The sequence below is a fragment of the Lagopus leucura genome, unplaced genomic scaffold (assembly GCF_019238085.1).
Source record: "Lagopus leucura isolate 7727_CA_CO unplaced genomic scaffold, USGS_WTPT01 Super-Scaffold_100057, whole genome shotgun sequence".
NCBI lineage: Eukaryota > Metazoa > Chordata > Aves > Galliformes > Phasianidae > Lagopus > Lagopus leucura.
The window spans coordinates 132,715-147,990 of record NW_024962303.1 but is presented as its reverse complement, the minus strand read 5'-3'; the positions used below and the strand labels follow the sequence as shown (position 1 = coordinate 147,990).

At 63.0% G+C, this 15,276-nt stretch overlaps 1 protein-coding gene and 1 long non-coding RNA gene across 3 annotated transcripts; one reads left to right on the top strand and one right to left on the bottom strand.

Moving 5' to 3' along the window:
- Positions 1–3,535: 3,535 nt before the first annotated feature.
- On the bottom strand, positions 3,536–5,659 carry LOC122188295. Its single transcript, XR_006181545.1, has 3 exons — positions 5,069–5,659; positions 4,671–4,761; positions 3,536–3,990 (listed from the first exon to the last, which is right to left on the bottom strand). It is a non-coding gene; the product is annotated as an uncharacterized LOC122188295 (long non-coding RNA).
- Positions 5,660–6,976: 1,317 nt separating this feature from the next.
- On the top strand, positions 6,977–14,473 carry TSC22D3 (TSC22 domain family member 3). Of its 2 annotated transcripts, none has more exons than XM_042886466.1 (3): positions 6,977–7,307; positions 13,029–13,080; positions 13,517–14,473. In XM_042886466.1, the coding sequence occupies exons 1-3, from the start codon at positions 7,003–7,005 to the stop codon at positions 13,760–13,762; spliced, it is 603 nt and encodes a 200-aa protein (XP_042742400.1). In that variant the 5' UTR covers positions 6,977–7,002; the 3' UTR covers positions 13,763–14,473. The 2 variants fall into 2 exon arrangements, with proteins under 2 accessions (XP_042742400.1, XP_042742401.1); XM_042886467.1 differs by lacking the exon at positions 6,977–7,307 and adding an exon at positions 12,567–12,746.
- The last annotated feature ends 803 nt before the right edge of the window (positions 14,474–15,276 follow it).

Here is a 15,276-nt window from a genome sequence, read left to right as displayed (position 1 = left end):
GTGACGGCTGAGGGGCGCTTTGGGTGCTGTCCCCTCTCCTCTACATGAAAACATGACCACCCCAGGACAATGCCATGGCAATCCCAGCTGTAAGGAAGCAGAGGGGATGCTGCAGGGAATGCCTGCTGAAATCTGTCCCTGGGACACTTCCACCCCCTGCTGCCCAGCAAATAGCGCAGTGCTCACTATCTATACGCAGCCCACCTTGCCCTGCTGCAGCACTCAGCCCTGATCTGAACAAAAGGTCTGGAAGACATTTGCGGAATGGCACAGTGCTGCTGGGGGCCAAGGGTGCCCTTTTCATTTCCCATCCACGCTGCAAACATACTGAGGCTGCAGGTAGTGCATTTGGATGGCGCCGGGTGGAAGGGGGAGCCCTGCAGCTTCACCATGCTGCACCCCATGGCACACAGCTCTCCAGCTCTTGGGCAAGCTCCATCAGCCATAGAATCATTCCAGGTGGAAAAACTTTCTCAGATTCACAGCCCAGCACACCCCACCGTGCCCATCAGCACATCCCCACAGTTCTGAGCACCACCAGGTGACCCCACCACTCCCAGGGACGAGGGTGACCCCCCCAAGTTTCATCCCACCTGCTGAGCTGCAGCCTCAGAACCAACAGCATCTGCTCCCAGGGGTAGGCAGCAGTAACTCCCACCTCATGCTACTCATTTGTGCTCTGTATTGGGCTGTCCTGGTTACTGCTGGGCAGGTGTTGCCGATCATACAGACGAGGTCATCTCTCAGACCCCAGCTGTAGCAGCTAACTGGGAACACAGAGGCTCCAGGTGTGCTTTGCCTTGCTGATTGGGCTGCCCTCGTGCCCCACGGGTGGTTCTAGGATGGAGCCCACGTGTCAGCAAGACCTGCTCGCTCCAGTCTTGCAGGAGAGCTGTGCTTCAGGAGGTGCTGGAGCAAGAGCAGCATCTCACAGCACCTCTCTGCCTCAAGCTGAAATGAGATACGGAGACGTGCCGTGCACCGAGGCACCAAATATCTCCTTCTGTCCACAGAACGTGTGAGCAGGGCAAAGCAAGGCAGGTCTGTCTGCCCGCAGGGAAGCCCCCCAGCCGTGGTGATGGTGGGGAGCAGTTAGCTGGGATGAGAGGAGCAGCGAATGTCAGGTGGGGAATGACAGCATCAGGCTTCAGCTCCCGCGCCCGGATCTGAGGGTGCCCTGTCAGCGCCGACAGGCGGAGAGAGATGCACAGATAACGTCCTCAGACACAAATGATGATGCCTGGAGAAACTTGTCCAAAATCCCCTGGGAAAGCTGTCGCTCTGGGCTTGTTTGGAGGTCCTTCAATAGGGACTGCAGTGCAATTACTGTTCTCACAGCAGAGCGCGAGGCAAACGAACCCGGTGTGGTTCAGCGCTGGGAAACGGCGTACAAATGAGATGAGCTGTCAAAAATAATGAAAGGAGTGGCAACCGAGAGAGAGAGAGAGAGGCCATCCGACCTGAGCAGAGCTGGGATCAGTGGGACGAGCTGAGGCCCATTGGCTCCTTCAGCCCTGCTCCCATAGGGTCCCCCATACGGGGGCTGCCGGCTCCAGCTCTGCCTTCACACCCCCGCTCCACTCCCGGCTCCTTCCCTCCGCCATTTGCATACCGTGCATATTCATGAGGGATGGAGGTAATTAAAGATTCATGCACGCAGCCCTCGCACTTGCAGTTAATCGGAATGCTGCAGTATTCCTCACATTCCCCCCCCCCCCAAGCAAAGCCAGGAGAGCTGCTATGGGATGCACAGGGTGTGGGTGCCCCTGTGGGTACAGCACACTCAGGGAGGGCTGATCCTACAACAGCTGTGGGGTGCAAGCCAAAGCAAGCTTGGTTACAGCACAATAACGCTGCTCTTGGGGGCGTTTGGGCACTTCCAGCCTCGCTGCAGCTTATAAATACATATTTATTATTAATTTTATTCCGTCCCCAGTGCCAGGGTGCGCAGGATTAATCGCCGCCGCTCCGTGATAAAGGGTCTGGGAGCCAATCTTCAGCTTTGCCCGAGATTTATTCCCCTTTGAAAACAAATATCCTGACAGGGAGAGATTTCCTGGCACAGAGCAGCTCTGTTTAATTAGAGAGGTGATTCATGTTTTCAGTCAGGGTTTAATACCAAGCCCTTTATGGGCAGCAGTGCAGCAGGAGCCTGTAGGTCTGCTGGGCTCTGGAGAAGGAACCTGGGGCTGCTCCAGCCAAAGCAGTGCCCCCCATTGGGGTCCTGTCCCACCAGGAGCAGCCATGGCTCCAACCCCGTGCTTGGCTGCGTCCCTTTGGGTGGTGAACATTGGTGTTGCGTGGCCCACACAGAGGAACAGCCAAGCTGCCCCAGCTCCAAATGCCATCATTGAAAAGCAAAGATTTGGCCACCGTTCTGCTTCAAAATGGGGTAACAAGGTCCACCTGGGGGCAAACACCTGAGGAATAGGGACAGGAGTGTGGAATGGACCCAGTGCTTTGGCATGGGTGCAACAGGTGTGGGATCCCAGCCTTTCACTGACCCCAAACGGAGCATCCCAAGGTGGGGAGCGATGCTGGGGGGCCCAGGGGAGCCCCACACGCTGACCTGCAGCATTCCCAGACATAAGCATCCAGCAGCTCCTGAGTGTCAGCACTGCGTTCTGACCGCCCCATCCTGGGCACCAGTTCAGGAATAACGCAGACGCGGCCAAGGCCCATAAAATTAATTAGCTCTCACTTGAAATTAAGCATCTCAAATGGGTGTTTCATGAAGATTTAATTAAAAGCCGCGCTGGAACCAAGCTGGAGGGGTTGGGGCACAGGGAGCTGTCACGGCGTCCCCAGCTCTGCGTTGTCCCCGTGTGGCACCGGGGGTGTCCCCGGAGAGCCCCGCGGGGGGCTCAGCAATGCATCCAAGCACCTCCCATCCCACGGCCTCCCACCCTCCTCCTTTCTCGGCGACTTCGGGGCGGCCACGTGGGGCACACAGCGTGCAGCGCCACCTCCCAGCCCCACGGCCATGCTGAGCACGGGGGCTTTAAACCCAACAACGGCTCTGCAGCCGCGCGCCGAGACCCGAAGGGCGCCGTTCCGTCCGCACGACGCAGCAGCAAGTTCATCGCCATTACGTCAAACCCACAACCGTCCCCGGCTTCTGTCTCATCCGTAAACTTCTCCGGGGCGCTTTTCCTATTCCCACCGCATCCCAGCGTCGTGCCGAGCAGCTCTGCGCGCTCCCTGCCCGCTCCGCTCCGGGCTGCCGGATGCTCCCCAATCTTTCCGTCCCAGCGAAGCGCCGCGGCGCCGGGGCCCTGCTGCCACCCAGCGGCTGCTGCAGGCACAGGTGTGGCAGTGCGCGCGCGTAGGTGTGGGCGCGCACACGTGCATGCAGCTGGGGGGGGCTGTGAGCGCGCCCGTGTCTGCATCTGTGTGTGTGCGCGCACACGCACTGCGCGTGCACGGGAGCCCGCGAGGGAGCGTGGGCGTGGCTCCTGCGGGTGGGTGTGCAAGAGGTGCACGTGGCTGTGCACGCGCACGCAGGGTGCGCGTGCACGAGGCCATCCCGGCCGCCCACAAGGGCCGTGGCGAATCTCAGCAAAGCCGGCGCTCTGCACGTTGGTTTTGGCACCGACCGGGCGAGCGTTCGGCCCAATTAAACGAGTTTCCGCACTCAATTGAGCGTAATGCGACTTCGTACGTCTTAATAAAGCCCTGATCTCTGCGGTCACTGAACTGAGCGCGTCGGGGGGGGGCGCGGTGAGAGCAGCACACAGCCGGGTGGAGCGGCACCGGCGCTAATTAGAGACGGAATTAGGAGCCACCACCACGGCGGTGCCTTTCTGCCTTCTCGATACATCCAGCTTCCGATAGGAAGGGAAAGGAGCCACCCCCACCGCAGGGGCTTTGCGGGGATGGAGCTGCAGCCGGCAGAACCCAGGGGGGCACGCGCACCTCCTGCTGGCCGTGTGGGTGTTCTCCCAAATGCCACCGCAGTGATGCTCCGGGTACCCACTGCGACTGCCTGAGCTGTGTGTGGCGCGGAGGAGCCCCACGGAGAGCAGAGGATGAGGAGGGGAAGTGCCACCGTGTGTCCCCACCGCCTGCTGTGCTGTGCTGGGGGCCTGGGAGGTGCAGCCCCAATGTGTCCCCACTGTGTCCCCAGCTTTTCTCATGCACCCTGCCCCATGCATCCCCATCCCCATCATGTCCCCTGCATCACCCCATCCCCACTATGACTCACCATGTCCCCTCCTGCTGCCCCATAACATCTCCTCCATCATCCCATCCCCACCATAGAATCATAAAATAGAATGGCTTGGGTTGAAAGGGACCCTAAGGATTATCGAGTTCCAACCCCTTATGCCACAGGCAGGGCCACCAACCTCCTCCAACCACCATGTCCCCATCATGTCCCCTGCACCATGCTCCCCATGTCCCTTCCATCATTCCCATCCCCCCCATGTCCCCTCCATCCTTTCCATCCCCACTGCCTCCACCACGTCCCCTCCTGCACCCCACCCACATCATTTCTCCACCATGTCCCACCCTGCGTCCCCACCATGCCCCTCCATCATTCCATCCCCTCTGTCACTTCCATCACCCCATCTTCCCCACATCCCAACCACAGCCACAGTGTACCACGCCGTGCCCCACATCCTGCCCCTTTGATGCCCCACACCAGCCTTCCTCCGGCACATCCCACACACCCTGTTGGGTTCCTGCAACCCAGGGAAGGGACGTGCTGACATTCCTACAGCAGGCGGGAGGGTGGCACTGTGCACAGGGACACATCACAGGCTGGGAACGAAGGCCAGAAAAAAAAAAAAAAAAAGAAAGCTGATCATTTTGAATCATTTTGAGCTCGGGAAGAGGAGCAACCCCTGCAGGGCGAGTCGCCACCTCCTCTCCATCTCGAAGAAAAGCAATTAGCACGACGGCACAATGCGTTTCTAATTGCAACCACGGACTTGACGAGCAGCCCGTGGCACACCCCAAGGAATCCATCCCCCATCCCGCAGCAGGGCCCCGCCGGGCACTCGGAGGGATTTGTTTGCTGGAGCGTTGCACAGCGCGGAAGGCACGCGCAGCATGCGGCGTGACTCACCGTTATGCAAGTGGCAGCTGTGGGGCTGGCAGCGAGCGGTCGTCCCCAGAGCCACCCGCTGTGGGGCAGCCATGGGGAAACACAGCTTGGGGGTCAGCGCTCTGCGATGGGGGGAGGAGCAAAAAGGGGAGCCGGGGGCCCGTGCAAAGGGCTGAGCGCCGGCGTTGCTGCCCCACACGCTGCCCCACACTGAGCGGCTCAGGGAAGCCCCGTCCCTGTGCACAGTCCGTGTCCCTTGGCACGTGGCTCCAGCTCTTGGGGACACTGGGGTCAGAGCTGTGGTACCCGCACTGATGTCCTGCAGGAGCTGCAAGCACGGGGCTCCCTGATGACAGCAGGGACGTGGCAACAGGGGCTGCCACCTCTGTGTCCGACTGTGCCACACGCGTCCTCGCAGCCCACTGTCCCCTGTCCCTGCAGTGACATCGGGCAGCAGATGCACCGTGCCCGGCGGGTTGGAGAGGGGGCGGCACCGGGAAATGTCACAGCTGTGACAGCACCGGGTATTCTTAGCCTCACATCACAGCCCCGACACGGGGACAGCAGTTGGCACCCTCGGGGACAGGTGGCACATGGTGTCTGGCGGGTGTCAGTGCTGTGCCCTACCCCGCTGTGCCCGCGGGATGGCAGCAGCCTCCATCACCCCCCTCCCACCCCCCCACCAGGCACCCACGGCCACTTGTGGGGCAGCACAAGGCCCCAGAGCAGAGCTGTGTGACAGATGCCCTCGGCAGCCTGATGCCATGGATCCTTGTGGGGTGGAGAGTGCTTCATCCTCACGTGAAACCTCTTCCTCCTCTCCAAAAAGGGAACCAGGAGAGCTGATGGAGTGTTTCTGTCTTCCCCCAGCAGGACCCATTCTGTACCACCCTGCTCCCGGTGCCAGGTGCTGGGCGCTGGGTGCCAGCTGGGTTTTGACCCACGTTCTCTGCCTTTATCTCTGCCCACCACCCCCTGCATGCAGGATTGCCTCTCACTGCCTCCCCCTCCTGCCCACTCCCCGTTCCCTCTCCCAGTACTGAGCATCCCATCCCACACTAACCACAGCCACTTACTGGGACATTTCCCATTGGTTCCTTGCACCTCACAGCTCGCTGCCCTCGCAGATGCTCCTGCCGTGCTCCAAAATCACCTTTCCTCCCTCTGCCCGTTTCCCCTTACCCAACCCTACGGCCCCAGGGTGCTCTGCCCTTCTGGGAGCTTCTCTTTCCCAAAATGTTCTGGGGCTTTGCCCTGAGCTTCGGGGCCGATGTCACGGCCACCCCAGGGGGCACAGAGTGTGACTTTGGGTCCCAGTGAAGCCTTGGGTGCCTATGGGGTAACAGGTGTTCAGTGGGGCACCAACGGGACACCCAGGGGGGTTGATGTCACGGCCATCCCAGGAGGCACAGAGTGGGACCTCGGTGCCAGCGGGGCAGCGGGTGCCTATGGGGCACTGAGTGCCATTAGAGCAGTGAGCACCAATGGGGCAGGGGGTGCTCAGTGGGGCATTGGGTGCCAGCGGAGCACTGGGCGCCAGTAGGGCAGCGGGTGCCCGTTGGAATCGGGTGCCAATGGAGCAATGAGTGCAGCGGGGCGGCGTGGCGGGGCTGGGACCGGCAGCGTGTGCCGCAGGGGCGGTGGGCGCCCGGCGGATGAGGGGGGGGGGTGCCGGTACCCCCGGGGCTGAGCCAGCGGCGGGAGCCATCGGGACTGCGGGCTCGGTGCCAGCCGGCCCCTCGGAGGGAGCTCCGCAGCTCCGGGCGCTGCCATGGGGCGGTGCCGGGCTGCCCGCAGCGGGTGCCGGCGGGGCGGGCTCCCCGGGGTGGGGCGGCGGTGCGGGGCGGGGAGCGGGGCCGGGCGCTCGGGGCCGCCGTTCGCCGAAGCGGGAGCGGAACCGGAGCGGAGCCGGGAGGAGCGGGGCCGGGCGGCTGCGCGCGGCGCTCGGCCCCGGGATGTCCTCGTCGGCCGGCGAGCAGTGCCGCTCGCCCGTGGGGTTGGATTGCTGCAACTGCTGCCTGGACCTGGTGGGGGCCGGGGGGGGAGAGAACAACAACCCGGGCAGCCCCACCGCCAGCGGCTTCCGGCAGCTGCGGGAGCAGCTGGAGGGCGAGAACCTGAACGCCGCCAAGCTGAGCTCCATCATGCGCCAGGACTCGCTGGAGCCCGTCGTGCGGGACCCCTGCTACCTCCTCAACCAGGGCATCTGCAACAGGAACATCGACCAGACGCTGCTCTCCATCCTGCTGCTCTTCCACAGGTGGGTGCCCGCTGCTGCGGGGCCGCGCTCCGCTGCCGGCTGCGTGCCGCGCTCCCCGGACCCCGCGCTCGTCCCCGCCGTGCCCGGAGGGTCGGGGACACGGACGGCTGTCACTTGGGGTGGTGCCACCTGCAGCCCCCTACGGGTCGGTGGGACGTGGGGAGCCCCTCTCTGGAGCCGTTCCCCATCCCCCGCGCAGCCCCCATCGGGCGCTCCCGTCGGTGTCCCCAAAATAGCGCTGCATGAGGGCACATGGCCCCGCACGTGGCACCTGCGTGACCTCTCCCCACGGCTCCCGCAGCCCTTGCATAACGCGGGGCAGACGCTCAGGTAGGAGAGGAGGAGCCGGGCTGCCCGCCAGAGCACCCTCTGCACGCCCCGTGGGGGGAAATGGGGGAGAGACGGCGAGGGTTCCCTGCGTGTGATGCGGGCAGGGAGGGAGGGAGGGGACACGGGGGAGGGAGGTGACAGTGTCCCCCCATGCGTGCTGGAGACCGAAGCTGTGCACCCACGAAAGCGGTGCCCATGGTTACGATGTGTCCACTTTGGGTTCGGTGCCCCACGCCGCCCCAATCTGCCCCCTCCTCCTGCGTCCCTCCCCACAATGCCCACACCTGCAGCCGCTGTTGTTTTGCTCCAACCTGAACTTTCTCCTCCTGGGGAAATGCGTCAGGTGAGGCGGGAGGCGATAGTGGATGGGGTGAGGGCTGTGGTGCCAGGGAACACCCCGATAACGCAGCCCATGGGGGTATGGCACTGCAGCCCGTGGGGGTATGGCACTGCTGGCTCTGCACTTGGTGGCCACGGTGGCCCACGGACACCTGCAGGAGGAGGCGGTGTGGATGATGGGTCCGTGTTCAGTGGGGACAGGCTCACAATGGGGGGCTCACAAAGTCCACCCTGGGCACCTCCAGCCTGGTTTGGGGGCTTTCCCCCCCAGCTCTCTGCAGGGATGCAGGATGGATGCTCCGTGCTCTTGCCATAGGAACTCCCAAGGCTAAAACCAATCCCAACTCCTAACCCTAAACTCAACCCCCTAACAATGCTAACCCCTCACCTTAGCACTAAACCCCACCCTGAGACCAACTCCAGCCCTAACCCCAACCGTAAGACTAACCCCAAACCTACCCTAACCTTCCTCCTAACCCTAACCTCGACCCCAATGCTAATCCCAACCCCTCTCAGAGGGCAGGAGGTGGCATCTATGGCACAGTGCTGCTCATCCCAGTCCCTGCCGTGCAGAACCCAGAGGGGTGGCCCTGCAGAACGCATTCCTGCAGCGCGTGGGCTGCAGTGACAAGAGGCCTTTGAGCAGGGACAGCGGGTGGGCGTGGGGCTGCGAGCCGGGGCTGAACTGCGTGGGTGCCCCCCAAAAAAGGGGTCACCGGGCTCTGAGCATCACGGCCCCACTGGTTGTGGGGCAGGGGAGCAGGAGGGTTGCGCTCGCCCCGTGGCCGTGCCCCGCCGATGAGCAGCAAGCTATATTTATCTGTGCTGCTGGCATGGGGACAGGAGTTTGTCACCCTCTGACTGAGGTTGTATTTAGACCTGGGGGGGGGCAGGCAGGGGCCCCCCAGCACCGGTTTTGGGGTGTGATGCAGAATCCTGAAAGAGGTCCCGTGGAATCATGGAGGCACATGGGGTGGAGAAGACCCCAGAGGTCGTCGACTCTCAATACCAACCAGGCAGCTCCTGTGGGGCTGGCAGCCCAACCTCAGTCCTATGGGGCAGCAGTTCAGGGCAGGGTGAGGAGTAGGGTGAGGGAAAGGGAGAGGGATGGGGCTGGGGTTTGATGTTAGGAATGGGTGTAAGGGTTCAGGTGAGGGTTGGGATTAAGGTTAGGTTTATGGTGAGGGTTGGAATTAGGTGTACAATTACAGTTGGGATCGGGATGAGGGTTGGAGTTAGGGCTGTGGTTCAGGGCTGGGGTTAGGATGAGAATTGGGGTTAAGGTCAGGTCTATGGCTGGGGTTAGGGTCAGTTTGGGGATTGGTCTTAGGGTTGGAGTTAGGGCTGGTTTAAGGCTCGGGTTAGGAGTTGGTATTAGGGTTGGGGTTAGTTTTAGGGTTGGCTTTAGGGTTGGGATTGGGCTGAGAATTAGAGTTTGGATGGAGGTGTAGCACGGGGTTTCAGGCACCTTCTGAGGCCGTCCCCAGGCGGTGGCACAGCGGTGCCCGGACCCATGGGGCACAGCAGCAGGGTGACAGCTGCACGCCCCACACAGCCCCATACCCTCAGTGTTGTTATTGTTCTGAAATGTCACCGGGGGGCCCCCCCCGCCGCCGCGGCGGGGCGGCTGCAGCTCCGCGTCCCATTCCAAATGCCCGGCGTGCTTCCCAAAGGCCAGGTGGGGTATTAATAACCAGCCCCAAATCACCTGACCCAGCCTGACCTCGGGGCTCAGCCCCTGACCTCGGTGTTGTGCTGTCCGTGCTTCATCCGTCCATCTGTCCGCTTTTGGGTCCTGTTAGAGATGCCAAGCCTGGATTGGGAAGGATGCTGCGTTTCCTGGGTTGTGGGGTGTCGCTGCATAGGGTGCCCACGCGCTGCTTCCCAACCCGTATCCTAACGAACTGCTCTCCAATTAGCGAGCCGGCCGCTCCCGCACGCCTCCCATCCACGTGCTCTCCATCCCTGCATCCCCAAACTGATGCTAGCAGGGCGCAGCGGGGCGGGGTGTGGGACGGGGTCCCGGTGACAAAGTTGGAAAGAAAAAGGAAAATCGCGGCTGTCAGCGGGGCTGCGCGCTCACACGCCAGCGAGCCGGGAACTGGGAGTACGGCCAAGTCCCTTTATCAGAGGAAGCAGGCCGCCCTACAGCTGGAGCGGGGAGCCTGCCAGCCCCCCCCTGCACCCAGCACGGCCTCCCCAAGGCGAGGGGGGCACCCCCGGGTGTGGCTCTGGGGTGTTGGGGTTCCCCCCAGCGCAAAGCGCTGAGGCCCCGTTGCTGTGGGGCGCCCGGGTTTGGGGTTTGGAGGAGCTGCCGGCGGAGCGTGCACGCCCACAGGGGTTGTGCTGTGTGCCACGTGATGGGCGGAGGGCTGTGTGAGCCCCAAAGTCCTGGGGACGGGGACATGGTGTGGGGCTGGGGGGTTGGGCCAGGGGGCTCCTCTGTGCGTGCGTGCAAGCTTTGCTGTGCGCCTGGAGCTGGAGGTCTGCTTGGCACGGCTCCTGCAGCACTCGGCGGCCTCCCCAAGGCCGGCAGCGAGCGTTTCCCACGGCTCCGACCCTCTGCAGGGCCTTCCTCCCATTGAGCCGAGGCCTTGGGAGAGAGCAGGAGGGCCAGAGGGGGCACGGAGCAGCCCAAGGGCTCCGGGACTGCTGCGTGTGGCACTCGCCGTGCAACGTGCCTGCAAGATGCATCCGTGGGCACACGTGTGCTTGCAGGGCGTGCACACACAAGCGTGTGTGTGCAGGTGTGTGCATGCAGAGTGCCAAGGTGTGTGGGAATGCACACGTGTGCACGCCGTGGGGGTGTGTGCGGGGCGTGCATGGGTTGCAAGCTGCAGCCCGGCGTGTGTGCGCGCCCCACAGCAATGCAAGCAGGTGCAGGGCTTTGCGTGGAGCTGCCCTGAGATTCCCCATGCGCTGCAGTGTGGGAGGCACAAAGCTGTGTGCACATTTCCTTCGGTGCTCTGTACACCGGGCTGGATGGGCTCCTGCTGCTGGGGACCCCGGCACGGTGCCGCTGAGCGCATCCTGCCCGCCTGGTGGCATCTCAGGGCTGTCACCCTGCACACACAGAGCGCCTTTCACCCGCCCGCTGCCCCGGCTGACACTCCGGGCTCTGAAAGGGACAATTGAGCGTGGCTGAGGTCACCCCCCGGCGTCCCTACCCCGTGCCCACGTCCCCTCCCTGCGGCCCCGGGATGCGGCCAGTGCCCTGGCTGTGCCCTTGGAGAGCTGCGGGGTGCAGAGGGGACACAGAGGGGACACAGAGGGGCATGGCCGCACCCCCGCCGTACTCCCCGAGCCTCTTCAGGAGGAGGGACTGGTGAGTGGGGCTCTGGGGGTCCAGGGGTTCCGTGGTGGTCAGGATGGGGCCGGCACAGGGCAACGTGCCACCTCTCGACCGGGAGAAAGGGATCCCCGTGTGTGCGGGTGAGTGGGCAAACTGCTCGCCCATCCCACCCCCAGAAGACCCAGGTGGGGTTTGGCTGCGCCCCTCCTTGCTCAGAGGGCATGGCCATGGCACCAACCCCAAATATCAGTAGGGTTTTTTTTGGAGGGGTATTTCACAGAGCACCCAGCAACGGGACAAAGTCCTGCTGGGTCCAGAGGGCAGCGATAAGCTCCGGGTGGGGACAGGGAGCAAGGCAGGGGGGCAATGCTAGCCCAGCAGGGTAGGCAAGGGGGGGATCATCGCCACCCACAGCTTTAGGGTAGCAACAACCCCCCTCCCCCCACGGCTTTAGGGTGCCCTACATGCAACACGCACACGGTGCTGCTCGACGCTTCCACCCTCTGCGCCCCTCAGGACCCCATGGAGAGCCGGGGGGGGGGGGGGGGGGAGTCCGGCAGCCCTGCAGCCCCGAGCCCGACCACGGGAGGGGGCTGCCCTCCCCCCCTCCCCAGCAGCACCGCGGGGTTACGCAAGGGCGGAAGGGGGGGGGGAGGAGGCGGGGCGGCCGCGGGTTGTTTTGCGCCCGGGGGTTGTTTTGCTCTCGGGTTGTTGTTCGCTCCCGTTTCTGTTGTGCTTTTTTTTTCTTTTTTTTTTTTTCCCCTCTCGTTGTTTTGTTCCGAGCCGATCTCGGTTCCTCGCCCGAGGACGCGTTGTTTTTGCGCTCTCTGGGTTTCGTTTCGCCCTCCGTTTCGCTTTGCTCCCCGCTTTTTCACTTTGCGCACCTTTCGTTTGTTTCGTTTCGTGCGCCCTTTCCCCCTCGGCACCCCCCTTCTTATTTTGCGCATCTCTTTTTGCACGCTCTTCCAATCGGTGCCCCCTTCCTGCACTTTCCTTGGGTTCGCACACCCCTTTCCCTCCGCACACCCTTTCTCCCTACCCCACACTGAGCCCCACACCCCACAGCCACCCCAAACTCGGGCCTCACCCTTCTCACCCCACCCCAAACCCTTCAGCACCCCACGTTCGGGGGCGCAGCACGGATCAGGGGAGGAGCGCTGGGCGCACGGAGGAGCCCGTGCAATTAGCGGGCAATTAGCGGGCAGCGCTCAGCATTACCGAGAGCGGCGCTGCGGCGCTGGGGGCGGCCCCCACCCCCCTCCCGTGTCCCCGCCCGCCGCCCATATAAGCCAGGGCGTGAGCCGGGCCCCGCAGTGCGCTCCGGACCCGCAGCTGCCCGCAACGATCCGCGCAGCCATGAGCACCGGCGTGTACCACTCCCCCATGGAGGTGGCTGTCTATCAGCTGCACAACTTCTCCATCTCCTTCTTCTCCTCTTTGCTCGGGGGGGACGTGGTCTCCGTGAAGCTGGACAACAGGTAGGGGCAGCCCCAGGGCTCCCATCCCGGTATTTATTGCTCCTCTGAAACGGGGCAGCGTGGAGCATTGACCCCGTGAAGTGGGGAGCGCAGTGCGTTGCTCCCTATGGGAACGGCGCTTTCTGTGTGCCATCCCATTAAGAGATGAGCTTCATTCGTTGCCCCCCATGCAGGGGGGGCTCTCTGCTTGCTGCGCCGTTGATGGAGGGGTTGGGGGACGCGCCCCACTGCACGGACCTCGGGGATTTGCTGCTAACCTGCACCTTCCCTGCTTTATTCTAGTGCCTCCGGAGCCAGCGTGGTGGCCATTGACAACAAGATCGAGCAGGCAATGGTGAGCTGCAGCCTTCTGTCATCTTTAGGGGTTTGTGGGGGGGGAGGCCCTGCTCCCGGGTGGTGCCATGCCCAGCATAGGGGTCCCCCTGCTCCCCAGCCTGTTGCTGGGCAGAGCGGCTCCTTTGTCTGCCTGCAGCTGGCAGTGCTCATTGGCTCCGTCTGCGCCGCAGTGCGCAGAGAAACAGGGGGGGATGAAGGGGGAATGGGGGGGGGGTGGGACCCTTCGGGGGTCTTGGGGATTGAGCGAGGCCCTGTGGGTGATGAGGAATTGCAGGCTGCCTCTGCACCCTGAGGAGGGAGGTGATGGATCAGTGAGGGTGATGGACGGGGGTGCCTTGGGGGGGGGGGGCAGCAGGGTGCAGGGAGATGGGGCAGCTCCATGAAACATCCCACCAATGGACCCCATCCTTCCCCCTCCCCCCCCCCCGACACAGGACCTGGTGAAAAACCACCTGATGTACGCGGTGCGGGAGGAGGTGGAGGTGCTGAAGGAGCAGATTAAGGAACTGCTGGAGAAGAACTCGCAGCTGGAGCGTGAGAACAGCCTCCTGAAGACCCTGGCCAGCCCCGAGCAGCTGGAGAAGTTCCAGTCACGGCTCCCATCCGAGGTGTTGCAGCCCCAGGAGCAGAGCCCGGAGCCTGCCCCCCCGGCCCAGCACTCGGGGGGCTCTGCGGTGTAAAGTGGCTCTGTCCTTGGGGTGGGCAGAGCCACGGAACTCTTTCTACTTCATCTCCTGCAACGATACCAAAATAAGCCAAGTTTTTCTGCCTTGGCTCAGAGGACTGCCGGAACCCGGTGCTGGGATGCTCGTCCCTCCGGGAGATGCCGGTGGCTGACCCCCATCTGTCTGCCCTCCCTGCGCTGTGTGGGGCAGAGCTCGCCGAGACCCCGTAGTGCTGACCATGGGGATGCGGCTGGAAGGAGCGCGCCGAGCCCCAGCGTTGTGGGGGGTGGGGGGAGCAACCCAAACCTGGACTTGAGCAGCTGTTTCGGTTGCACGCACGTCGGCGTGGGGATTACAAGGAAAGAAAGAGAAGAACGACAACCAAAAAGAAAACCAAACCAACCAAACCTTGTTTGACTAGAGTTGAGGTGTTTCTGTAGCTGTGTCTATGCGGTGTCTGCGGGATGCTGCGGGCCGGCTGTGCCCTTCTGGGCAGGATTTGAAAGGAGACTGGAATGGCACCAGGGTGGAACTGGGGGAACTGGGTGGCCAGAGGCCCCAAAACGGCCCCGAAATGGGGGATGGCAGCAATGGGTGCTGCGTTCCCCCCTCCTCCTCCCCCCCCGAGCGACGGGACGTCCCTGCAGACGTCGGACGGTTGGAGCGGTGACGTGGTTGTGTACATTTTTAGGTAGAAATTGCAATAAAGTCTACTTTTTTATAGAAGCACCTGCGCCCGTGCTGTGTGTCTGCAGATGGGGAGGGGGCCGTCGGGGGGATGGGGCGATATGGGCTGAGACTGGGGGTGGGATGGGGCTGCTGTTCCCCAGGTGCTGCCAAGCCTTGGGGTTTTGTGGTGCTGCTCCTTTGGGTCAGACCCCTGGATGGGCTCCTGTGGGATTTTGGAGATGAGAGCAGCACTCTGCATCCTATGGAGGGGAAGGTGAGCGGAGCCTGCAGGTCTCAGTGTCCCCATGTGTGCAGGGATGTGCTGGAAGGTCATGCAGGGGGCTGCTCTCCTCCACTGTTGATGCCATGGCATCTTGTAGCACTGAGCGCAAGATTGGACCATCCTGAAATACAACGTGAGAGACAGAGCTGTGATGGATGTGGACATCCTGGGGCTGTGGTTGCCCTGCAGGCGGCAGGGATGGGGTTTGAGATGGATGCAGCATAGCGGGATGGGTGCAGCACCCTCCTTTGGGGGTGTGCCGTGGGGTTTGTGCCATGCTGACCGCATCCTGCCGCCTTTTGCCGTGGCTTCAGGCCTCACTGCGGTGAGGGCGGTGCAAAACCAATCTGCCATGAGTCACAGCGGGGCTGGGAACGGTTGGTGCCAAGGAAACGCTGGTAAACACCAAAACACAGAGCCACGGAGCACGGAACGCTGATGAGGTGTCCGTCCTCTCCCTGCTCCCCACCTCATCCCAGGGCTGGGACCCCACTCTGGGCAGTGCCGCAGCCCTGCAGGTGCACACGCGTGTGCAAGCTTTCCCCCTGCTGTGTGCATGTCTATGTGGGGCCGTCCC

What these genes read in the sequence shown, in the direction of transcription:
- TSC22D3 (XM_042886466.1), top strand. Translation starts at nt 7,003, where the DNA reads ATGTCCTCGTCGGCCGGCGAGCAGTGCCGCTCGCCCGTGGGGTTGGAT. An exon ending in ATCCTGCTGCTCTTCCACAG is followed by an intron (nt 7,308 to 13,028) that starts GTGGGTGCCCGC and finishes GCTTTATTCTAG; the next exon opens with TGCCTCCGGAGCCAGCGTGG. An exon ending in ACAAGATCGAGCAGGCAATG is followed by an intron (nt 13,081 to 13,516) that starts GTGAGCTGCAGC and finishes CCCCCGACACAG; the next exon opens with GACCTGGTGAAAAACCACCT.